The sequence below is a fragment of the Camelina sativa genome, chromosome 18, assembly GCF_000633955.1.
Source record: "Camelina sativa cultivar DH55 chromosome 18, Cs, whole genome shotgun sequence".
NCBI classification, from domain to species: Eukaryota; Viridiplantae; Streptophyta; class Magnoliopsida; order Brassicales; family Brassicaceae; genus Camelina; species Camelina sativa.
Window position 1 is genome coordinate 16350678 of NC_025702.1, and position 12818 is coordinate 16363495.

General features: G+C 32.4%; 1 protein-coding gene across 1 annotated transcript; it reads left to right on the forward strand.

Annotated features, from left to right (window-relative positions):
- LOC104763568 (NAC domain-containing protein 35-like) lies at window positions 11435-12301 on the forward strand. Its single transcript, XM_010486924.1, has one exon. The coding sequence runs from the start codon at window positions 11435-11437 to the stop codon at window positions 12299-12301; it is 867 nt and encodes a 288-aa protein (XP_010485226.1).

Consider the following 12818-nt stretch of genomic DNA (forward strand, 5'->3'; position numbering starts at 1 on the left):
TACTGTACTTAATTATATATAATTTTCATCAAAATATATTAAATAAACTCGTGCGTAACGTGGATTCATAACATAATAATAAAAATATTAAAAAGCTAGAGAGAGATTGTGACTGGGAGAGAAGATAATCGGACGGTGAAGAATAAAAAGGAAAGGAGTGAAATCGAACGGTCGAGATATCATCTCAAATATTGTAAGTAATATGTACATCGAGCAAGGCGCGGGAATGGTTTATGTCAGATTGTCCCTACAATGTGTTTAATATTCCACATGTTTACGTGTTCTTATTAACCCAAAAATCTGACAAAATCTAATAATGTCAACACTAAAATTATTTTTTCATAATTTTTATAATGACTACTTTACATGTTCTTATTAACTACTTATGAAATTGTAAGACAATGATTTCTAATCACATGATTTACATCAGTTTAAAAACAAAAAGTTAATATAATTTGAAATACCCCCAATATATTTATTTTTATATTTAAAAAAACTTCGCTACTTATATAATTGTCTCATTAGTTATATGTTCAAGACCATCTCCAATTCATCTCCATTTTTTTTTTATAACGGAGTTTGGAGTCAATTTTGCTTTAACTCATTTTCATTTTTATCTCCAAAATAGATATCTTCATTTTTTATATATTTGGAAACCTTTATTTTTATTTTACACTACAATTTAGAAATCTCTATTTTTTTTACTTCAAAATAGAGTAGGATTAAAGTAAAATCCAACTCCAAAATAGAGTTACTCTATTTTTTTACTTCAACATAGAGTAAGGTTGAAGTAAAATCTAACTCCATATAGAGTTACTGTATTTTTTTTAAAAGAATAGAGATGCTTTTGAAGATATATTGTTGTTGTTACTGGTTATAAGACTCAAGAGAGATGATCAAGAAGCAATGGGTAAACTTGATACACTAAGAGTACAGACACAGATTCAGTGAACGTTGCAGTGAACAAGTCTGATACGAACTCATGTTCAGACACATAAGCACTGAACAAGCTGGAGCATGTGTAACCAGCTACAGACACAGACGCAATGATTCCTCAGATAGAGAATCAGAGAATCTACCACAGCCAAGACAGCTCAATGTGAAGTCACATGGAATGAAGTGACATGCTGAACCTTGGAGTCTTATTGTGAAGATCCAAGAAGTGAAAACTCAGCCAAGATATTCTTAATCAGCTGAGGAACCTGAAAGCACATCAGAGCAGAAAGAAATGAGCAACTATAACAGAGCAAAGATATATAGCAGTTGAGTAAACCTGAAGTACAACAAAGGTGGAAACAGAGCAGACATGTTTAATGGTTGTGTAATGCAACAGAGCTGGAAACAAGGTAAACCTCGTGAAGAGGTTGTGTAGTGCAACAGAGCGGAANTTGATACACTAAGAGTACAGACACAGATTCAGTGAACGTTGCAGTGAACAAGTCTGATACGAACTCATGTTCAGACACATAAGCACTGAACAAGCTGGAGCATGTGTAACCAGCTACAGACACAGACGCAGTAATTCCTCAGATAGAGAATCAGAGAATCTACCACAGCCAAGACAGCTCAATGTAAAGTCACATGGAATGAAGTGACGTGTTGAACCTTGGAGTCTTAGTGAGAAGATCCAAGAAGTGAGAGCTCAAACAATCATGCTTTAAGCTCATGAGAACAAGTCTTCCATTAGCAGTTGAGTAACTCTGAAAGTGCAACAGAGCAGAAAGAAGGTATCAGCTGCATCATACAACTTAGCAGAAGTTTGTTTAGCAGTTGAGTAAACTTGAAGTGCAACAGAGATGAAAACAGAGCAGACAACTTGTAGTGGCTGTGTAGTGCTACAGAGCTGGAAACAAGAGATGAATCGTGAAGAGGTTGTGTAGTGCAACAGAGCAGAAAAGCGTCAAGTTGCAGCAAACAGTGGAACGGCTGTGTCAGAGAAGCATGCTTGTGTTAGGTACGACAAGAACAAAGGTATGGGTCAAGTTGACAAAAAGAGAACAAGCTTTTACCCAGAAGACAAGAGGAAGAAGCTTGTGAAACCTAGGGTTTGTGAAGAACTCTAAGAAGTATAAAAGGAAGAGGTGGTAACAAAGAGAAGCTGACGCACCCTAGACCTAAAATTGAGAGAAGCACACATGTTGTGTGTGGTGTTGTCCCACCAGTAAGATAGAGAATCTGCTGGTGGTTTTTGTAGAGGTTCACACTCGTCGGAAAAGACAAAGAGTGGTGGTTCCTTTAGTTCATGTAGATTAGAGTGGTAGGCACAAGTGTGTGCTAGATACCATTGGCAAATGTGACTTTTGCGTTCTAATTCTAGTGAATGATTCTGGACTTGGTCCCGGGGATGTAGGTTATCCGAACCCCGTTAACAAATCTCTTGTGTCGTATCTTCACTATCCTTTCATCTCTCTGTTAAGCATCGCATATACAAATTTGTCATACAAGTCTGTAGATCTAGCACGCATCTCATTATTTCACTTTTAATACATATATAGTTTTGATGTAAAGGAATTCAAAACGGTACTAACAATGTAGAGTATATTTCCTCTGGTTCTAGAGAAATCTTTTATAGACGAGAGCTGCACCAAAATAAATGCAATCGTGGTGTATTCGTGTGGTCTATTTTCATTTTACCACTAATATTGTTGTTTGGTTAGAAAACTATATATATAATGATGTTCTTTGTGTGTGTAGATTATAATATAAATGGCCCCTCTGTTGGGTGGGTCGATCGTGGGATTGATTTTCATAGATTATATACTATGGGTCCACTGAGGCAGCTCAAGATCAGAGAGACTTTAGTTTCCAAGAAAAAACTTATATTGATCGTTTTTTCTTTTAATGTATTGTAACGTAGTAGTATTAATCTGTATAATATAAAAATCTACTGTATCTAAACCACATTACGTGAAATATTTATTGTTAATTACTCCTTTCCTACTAGCGATCAAGGTGACTAGTATAATTTATAAAGTACTAGGTTAAATTCGCGCTACGCTGTGAGATTACTTTTATATTTTTTTTTATAAAATTTTTATTTTGTATTTTACTATATTTTTAAAATCATAATTTAATATAAGTTGTTTGATATCAAATAGTCTAATTAATAAAGTTTTTGAAAAATATCAATACAAATTATTATCTACTTGACTATTTTTGTGTTTTTATTCTTTTCATTATTATATTTTCTTATTAATTTAATTAAACAATAGACAAACAATTTATTTTTACTAAACAAACGAAAAAACCAAAAAAATACCAAACCGAAAATATAATTCGAAAGAAAAATATATTATAAAATCGGATGGTTTTTCTAACTGAGAAGTTTTTCACTCTCTTAGATCTTAGAGTGAGAGAGAGCTTTTTTCTTCTTTTTCCGATTAACTTTGACGAGTTACGACTTACAACTTATAAGTTAGACGAGCAACAAAAGTTCCATGGCTAGTGTGCCACACACGCTAACATTTAACTCAAGCAACGTTGTTGTGTAATTAACTGAATGAGCTTCGTTGCTAAAGCCCACACTCAAAATTCTGGCTCATTTAAAGGTTTTGCTTACGGTCATTCATTTACAGAGTTATGTTGTAATAGTGTAATATATACAAACCCACTCAAAAACAGAGATTTGCTCAGATTCTCATTTCCAAAACAGGATAAGCGATATATTCTCCAAAAAAAATTCGAAATTGTTGAATAATTCACTTGTCCAATCTCATAGTCTTTAGAATTGTTCATTAAAAAGTACTAGTAGCTCAGGCCAATTAGCTTTTGGAATTGATGATACTGAATTAGCTTTTAAGTTTGATTGAATTATCGTGAAGAACTGTCAAAACTTCTAATTACGAATGTTTGTGGAGAAGTACAAATTGTTTGCGTGTGAATGAGGATGTCCATCTTTATTTAGAATCCAAGTTATTGCTTCTTAGTGAACCTCACGACATAAAAGGGTTTATTCAAGATCGATTGCATGTAAACACGATGCAAGAAACCCAACGAGTACACTCTCCCCCTTCAAAAGCTCTGCATACTCTTCATCAGCTTCTTTCCACTTAACATATTTACCACAATGGTTATCCATACTAATGACCTGCGCCAACACTTCAGCTCCATTCAAATCAATAAATTACAACACCTAAATGCACATAAAAACAATGTGCAAGAGTCATCAAAAGAAGAGCTTCAATAACCAACAACAAGAGTGGTATTTCTTTGATCTTCATATGCAGCAGACGCAAAACCCTGATTTACCAGTCCTCTTGTCTCGAGTAAGATTGACATCAACAACTTCATGATATCTACAATTTGTACAAACAAAAAGGCATAAGAAACACCCATTTAGAGATACTGAAACTTCAGAAACGCAAACTACACTTACTGTGTGAGAAGACAGCGTGGAGATCACTCTCATAGGGATCATAGGGTAAGCCTTTGCCGTAGCCATAGGCAAATTTTCTGAAGTTAGAGTGCCACAAAGCTTCTTCATCCCTAAATATGATTCCTTAATATTTATGCTTTGTATTAGCTTCAATCTACATGCTCGATCAAGTTCTTCAAGGTGGCTTTAGGTTCAAGTTTAGAGTCCCTAAGCCAGTAATGTCTAATCATCGTCCATTCCTCTAACTGGATTCACTATATATTTCTAAAACCATCCATAGCCTTAAACGCTTGAAATCGGGGATTCATAACACGATACAACTCGAGATGAGACATCACTGGAAGAAGTTGAAAGCTTTCGATTTCTAACTTTTGCTGACATCTCTGTACAACTAACAAAGGAAGAGTGGCTAGATTTTCTCAATAGAGAGAAAGTGACATAGAATAGAAAATGATTATTACTGGTTAAAAATGTTGATGTGTATTATTTGTTATAATTCTATTGGCTTTTGATTTTAAATGATGTGTTAACATGGAGACTTGTATTGAAGCTAATGTGTCATGCTCTGGTGAAAAACATACAAATTTTCTTGTATTGATCATAATTACACGGAGACTTTTATAATTTTAATATGTCACTATATATATATATATTATTGTCTTACAAGACCAATAATAATGTCTTTTAGATAGTGGCAATCGTTTTTAAAATCAAATACTTCGATTTCGCTGTGCCATATTTGCATAGACATTAACATCAGCCATTTTTTTGTACTCATTTTAAAAAGTAGTAATATTTCGAGTGCTCGGTTTATGTTCATTGGTTATGTATGAATTTGTAATCTAATTATTGGCATTGATGATGGAAGATTGAAATGTAGCTACTTTTCGTATAAGATGAAATCACCATTCCTTGGGACACCACCACCAAAGAAAGACGAAAGTCCTTTATTATTTTGAGTGGATATTCATCATAAGCAAAACAAAGCAACCAACAAAAGATGTATTAAAGTAAAGATCGAGTAATAAAATAAAATTAAAAAGACAAGAGACAAAAGAGGAATCGCTTTCTTCTCTTAGTTAGCAACTAGTAATAACTAAATACGTAAAACACAATCAAGTTTGCAAACTCTACTATTTTCCCATCCACCGACGAGGAATTACTTAATCGATTTGTTAAAACTTAGGGTTTTGCGAGATGAATTCTAGTTTACAGAGTCGTTAACATGCATGTTACTAAAACATTAATTACATACAAAATGAAATGAGATTAATAATCAGATAAAAAAAATCATATATATAAAGTAGTTTTATAACTACCAAAAAATTCATTAGAAAAAGTAAAACACTAACTTAAGCCTTAGAAAGGAATGTCACGTGTGCGTGTGCACGAGTACTAGTAGTTTATCTAACATTCAACAATATTTTCAACTTTTAAATACATGTATGTAATCCAACAATTTTTCTTTATAAAAATGCATGTATAGTTTTACACTTTTGTTTTTTTCTCCCACTCAACATTAAAAGTGAGATGGGGTTTTAAAAAGCGAAATGAAAAGGAAAAGATACCATATCTTAAATGTCCAAAGGGTCACTTAAGCTTGTCGCAGAAAGTTCATTCGGCAAAATACAATAAATATCAGTATCTCATAATGTTATGACAGAAAAGAGCATTTGGCATAGTATATTTTATTCTATTACTAGATGAATAGCCGCGCGCATAGGGCTTGCCATTTTTTAAACAGTTGTGTTATTAGTATTAATTTATTTCTTTTTATTAATCTTTGTTTTTCATGAAATCTTTTTACAAATATATTTTTGACATTGATTTTTTTTAATACTTCACATAGATTGCATATTTTGTAACAAAGAGTTTTTTAATTGAATAAATTTTACATTCATTTAAAAGCAGTTTAAATATTTAGATATCTTCACTTCTCAATTATATACTATAAAACACTAACATTTTCTTTTATCAAGAATTGCAGTTTGGTTAACTCTTTAATAGATATAATTAAAATAGACACTTTATCTTTATGTTAGCTCTTCTATTTTTTAATATATCTTTAAATTTTTTTTCATAAGAATTTCATTTAATTTTATTTTTGACAACTTTTAAATATTAGAATATGAAAACCCTCTTCTTATTTGTCTTTGTATTTTTCTAACTAACATTCTACAGTTTAATTCAATTACTTCCATTTGATAGTGAACAAAAGTCTAATCTTCATCATATATAAAATTTTATTTCTTTTGGGACAAACTTTCATGAATTTCTCTACAATATTAAGAAATATCTCGATCATTACTGCAACTCTTCAAACTATTAACAAAATTGTAATGCCTAAACCATAAGTCGATATATTCATGGTTTACGTCAAGAAGAAGAAGTGGCTCTTTGATTCATGATATGCTCAAATTGTAATACCTTAATGGTACTAACAACCTTGCAATTGTAATACTCTAGGGGTCGAATCTACAGAGACTCTAGATCACACAATAGACTTATTAATCTTTTAATTATGCTAAATCAGAATATTAATTTAAAAACAATGCAAAAACAGAATCAGAATGTGTTGTAAATTCAGGAATTAAAAACGCTAGGTCCAGGGAAATTTTCAGAAATTTATGAAATATTAAATCAATCAATAAATAGGATTCAATCAATTAAAAATCAGATCTAAAACTCTAAACACAATTGTAAAATAAATCAGTTCTCACTGCAAATATTATCTAAATTTAAATCCAGAAAATCCAAATCTCTTTGCAAAATTCTAGGTTAAAAATCAGCTTCAAAATCAGGTTTAAATTGTTCACAAAATTACTAAATCAAATCTCTTTGCAAGAAGTAATTTTGCTCATCAAAAGGTTTAATCAGGAAAATCAATTATACTCTCATATCAATTTATTTTCCTATGTATTAATTATAGGTGATCAATCAAGAATTGATATGAAGAACAACCTAAGATGAAGATCACAGAAGAATAAGAATCTTAATAAATCAGCAGATCTAATAGATCATAAAAACCCTATGAAAACCCTGAACCTAACTAGATATTTACTCAGACATGATTATTGAAACAAAAATCATGAATAAAATAGATATCATATAATAACCAAAAAGAGAAAACAAAGAGTTTAGAAAGCTTCTTTCAACAGGGTCTTGACTTGTCTCTCTCAAAAAGCTCTTAAGGTCTCTCTCTCTCAAAATGTGGCAGAAAAATTGCTAGAAAATAACTTAGGTCTAAACAATGACCATAAAAATCCTATAAATACTCTAAAACACGTCTTGGGCCTTAATTGCAATTAAATGAAACTTGGGCAAATTTTGTAAATCTTCTAAAGCTCGTGGAGAAAACTTCCGATTGGCTTGTGGCAGCTGCATCGATCGATGTTTTGGGTTGCATCGGTCCCTTGAACTCGTCTCCGACCTTTGTGGATCAGCCTTAATGCTTCCAAATCATCTTTTTTTAGCTCTTTTGTGTTCCATCCGTGCCAATCAGTACCTAAACCTATAAATACACAAAATAATCTAGAAAACAAATCAAAATACTCAAAAAGCACATTTATACCATGGTTAAAAACCACAAAAACCATGAGATATCAATTCACTCCTGATGCATTTTTATCTTTTGGTGATGTATTTACTTTTTTGGGACATGTTCTAAGCTTCTCTAAATTTCTTATATGAATATTGAAACTGTTTTTGGGATATATATATATATATATATATATATATATATATATATAAAAACATAGAAGATGTTTTCTATTTTTTTTAGTTTAGACTTTTTTTTAATGATGATAGACATGTGGCACTGTCTCCACCGATAATATGTCACTCAAATAGAAAGAGTTAACCAACTTTTATAGTATAGATTATTATGCTGAGTAAACTACAAGTTATAAACGAATCAGAAATTACTATTTTAATGTAAGCACGGTGTTCATAGTTTGCTTGTCTTTAGCCACTCCGCGTCACGACTACTTTGCTAAAGAGTCAAGCGCAAGACGCTTACTTTTTGTTTTGTTTTTGTTTGGGTGAAATGTTAAAGTATTCAAGCTTAAACAGAAATCTTATTATATAAAGAAGTATAAACAAATATAACAATCTTTATTAAAGAAATACATATATGGACCTTTTTTTCTCGTAGATATATGATTTCAAAACAAATCAGCCAAAAAAAACCTGAATAGACACATCTATTCTCTTATGAATATACTTTTTGATCAATCCCTAAATTTTATCTTTTAGGACATGATTCTTTTGTTGTTGTTTTTGCTCTGGTGAGTAACCTAGTGGGATTAATAATGAGTCAATTTCTCTCTAGTATTATACTATTATGTAAAGTAATTTTTCCTATTGAAGGAAGAAAAAATAACCCTTCTAGTCTTTAATTATGCATGGTGGGAAACTTTCCCACCCTAATTTACTCTAATATATACTGCAGCTATATAACAAAAGTCAGTTTTGAATATAAACGAGAAAAAAAATCTGAACTAAGTAATACTATCAGTTAAACGCGTGATAAAATAAATAAGGAAAAAAGTTTAAAAATATCTCATTTATTTTTTATTTGGAAGTTTAATACTTCATGTTAATTTATTTGAACAAAAATAATTCATTTAATTATTGTTGGATAAAAAATACTTGATCTTTGTATTATTGGTAGATTCATATTTCTGACTTAACATCCGTTAGCGGGTGTAACAAAATCATTTGACGGTGTTAAAAGTTTTAATTAAAGTTTTACGTGATATATATTGTACATTTAGTTATAGTACTAGTTATGTTAGCGTGGTCTGATGGTAATGATTGGGTTTAACCTCGTACCATATGCGGGTTCGATCCACATTAAAAGCAGAATTTTTTTTTGGGTTTAACCTTCGTGTCTCGCTGGTGATGATGAATCAGAAGAAAATGTATGAGCAATAACATCTTCGTTCATCGAATCTTTTTGTCCACCTCAATCCGCTCCGCACTGGACTGTCTTTTAAACTACACTAGAAGCTATCTCGCCGATCTCCTCCCTCGCTGTGTCCGCCGCATCGAATACCGATCTTCTCCCTCCTCCGATCTGCCGCGTCGTATACATGTACTTCGATCTGATCCTCGTCGACGACATCGCTAAACTCGCCGCCACAGATCTCGGCCGCAACTCAGTCCTCGCCGCGCCGAAGTACTGCAACGAAGATGTTATTGCTCATCACCGACAAGACACGAGAGAGAGGTTAAACCGGGAAAAAAAATCTGTTTTTGATGTGTATCGAACCCGCACATGGTGTGAGGATATTCCCAACCATTACCACCAGACCACGCTAACATAACTCGTACCATAACTGTCTATATAATATATATCTACTAAAACTTTAATTAAAACTTTAAACATCATCAAATGATTCCGTTACACCCGTTAACAGATGTTAAGTTAGAGGTATGAATCTACCAATAATACAAAGATCAAGTATTTTTTATTCAACAATAATTAAATGAAGTATTTTTGGTATAATAAATTAACATGAGGTATTAAACTTCCAAATAAAAAATAAATCAAGTATTTTTAAGCTTTTTTCTCAAAACAAATATGGTCAGTTAAAATTGACTAAATTCTCTCCCAGCCACCAAAATAAGAAAATGGCAAAGTCATGGGCTTTGAAATTTCTGTAACGTATGGAGATTATTTGTGGTCATCCGATGACTAAAAGCCCAAATTAATTAGTAAACCAAATGTTTGTAAATTAAATCGCTTTGGAAATTTAAGAAGCATCCATAACGGTAAGATTTGGTTTTAAATAACTGATGAAGAAAAGGAAACTCCATTACTATTTTTAGTGTAAAAAGCAAAAAAGGAAACTCCAGTGACATTGCCAGATATATAATTATTTTCACGAGAAGCAAACACAAAGATCCTAACTAACATAATATAGACGCAGTACTCAAACCTATCCCATTCTCTACAATCATTATCATCACACACCAAAAACCTTAATATTGTTTTCAAAACAATATCTTTACAATGTGTCGACAATAATGCTCAATGATTGACCACATCTCCGTTTTGCCACCGGAAGAGAACCCATCACTGAGGATAACACGGTTGATCGTCAGAGAAAGATGAACAAGTCGAAGCCAGGAGAGGTGGCCCTTGAAGTACGTAGAAGAAGAAGTACAAACAAAAAACTTGGCCTTTTGCATTCTATGATTGTCCAATATAAATTATATTGGACAAAAATACATAAAATGAAAACTTTATAGGTTTTAAGAATTTCAAGCATCGTCTATTAAAATGTTGTCCTCTTCCCAAATCGTCAAAACTGTAGTATGAACTGATGCTTGGAAAGGAAGTAACAGGTTTTCCCCCGCTAAAAATGTAATTTACATCGGATGATAATGTGTGTTGTGAGAGTATCTCAGATATAGGATAGCACATATTTCAGTTGCTTCATAAACTTGCATGTTGTTTTCATGTGTTTATTTAATTATATCAATTCCTTAAGAGTACATACTAATTATTTAATTACCAGACTAACGAATAATATTTTATTTGGTTAGAAAGAATATTATTGTTTCATGAGTGTTTAATGGAAACAAATCAATAAAGTTCTATAGAAATTAGTTGCAAATAGATTTAAAACTAACTTATTTATTTGTTGCGTCATCTTAAAACTGAATAGTTTATTTTTAACTAGAATTTCGTATATATCTAAATATTTTTTAAAAATAATAACAATTTATATTATTAATAAAAACAATATTAAGATATACATACAAAATATTAAAAACAATATTAAGATATATATACAACAAAAATAAAACAATGTTGAGATATATATCTTAATATTTTTTTTAAATAATACAATTTTATATATTGTTTAGAAAAACAAAATTAAGAGATATATACAAAAACTTTTAAAACAATATTGAGATAATGTTAACAAAAGAAACCCGTGGAATTATAGGACACCTAAACCAGTATATATGAAGACACATGAACTCATAATCTCTCATATCTCTCTCTCATCATAATCTAAAGCTACGTTCAATCACAGAACAAAGAGGATGAACGACTACTACGAAGAGGATGAAGGACTTCACTTTGATCCCACGGGGCCGGAAGTTATCAACTCTTATCTTATACCAATGCTAAGAGGTGAGCCCATGGAAGACTTTATAGTGGTGAAAGATGTTTATGCCAAGGAGCCATGGTTGCTGGACCACACCAACCATCCTTTCCTGAAGGAAGATGAGTGGTATTATGTCAGTAGAAATACTCAGATCTCTAAAGAGAAGGTTGGTTGTGGTAAGTACTCGAAGCGGAAGATCATCGGAGATGGCATTGACCGTGGGAACTGGAATGCGAATGGGAAAGAAGATATCATCGACGAGGAAACAGGGAAGGTCATCGGGATAAAGCAAAACTTTACTTATCATAGCGCCATCAAGAACAAGAACAAGAAGCAGAAGAGAGGAGACGGCGGTAGTGTTTCTATTGATGTTCCAAGCAACGAAAGCTGGATTATGGACGAGTTTAGGCTACCTACTGATACGTTCCAGGACACAGTCCTCTGCAAGATTCACAAGAAAAAATGGTCGGAGAAGAAGAAGGAGAAGGAGAAGGAGAATGATCATCATGTGGAAGATAAGCTTGATCAGGAGCTAGTCGTCCCGCGCAAGATTCACAAGAAAAGGAATTCCAAGAAGAAGAAGGAGAAGGATCATCACGAGGAAGCTTCCACTTCTACTAATCATGATCAGCATGATGATGAGTCGTCTTCATCTTCTTCTTTCTGGGAGCAGCAGAAAAAAGAAGCACTCGGAGGAGAGAAGGTGGATGAGCAGGTTGAAGCCATGGAGAATGAACGGTTTGAAGATTGGATTGAAGAATTGCTGCTGGGCAGTGATCAGGACTTGCTTTCGATACCCTGATGAAGATTTCTATATATTGTAGTTATATTTCTTTCTTTTTTTTTTAGCAAGTGTGTTATGAGAGCGATGACTGCTACTAGTTAATGTTATGTTTATTAGATATGATAGCTAAAGGTTTTTTTTTGTTTGTTTAGAATATCTCTTGGAGAAATATGGTGTTTTAATCATCCTATTGTACACATTTTTTTTATTCAATACAAATAATTATTTCTTTTCTTTGAATAAAATGTAAAATTTATTTGAAAAAAAAAACTTTTTGACATCAAGTGCATCGTGTGTTTGAGATTGTTTACATTGTTTTCGTCATCGTCTTAACACGTACGTCGAAGTTACCATTACCGTATGCTTGAGGTGATCGGAATTAGGCTACTCTGCTCCAAATAAGAAACCAAATTCGTTAAAGCCTAATAATAATCGTGACAAATTGTTGAGAATCATAGCTAAGATCTCTTTGTTTGATCTCTTATGTCTTATCTCTTTGTTTGTTCTATTTTGCTTCAGCTCTCTGCTTTTTTTT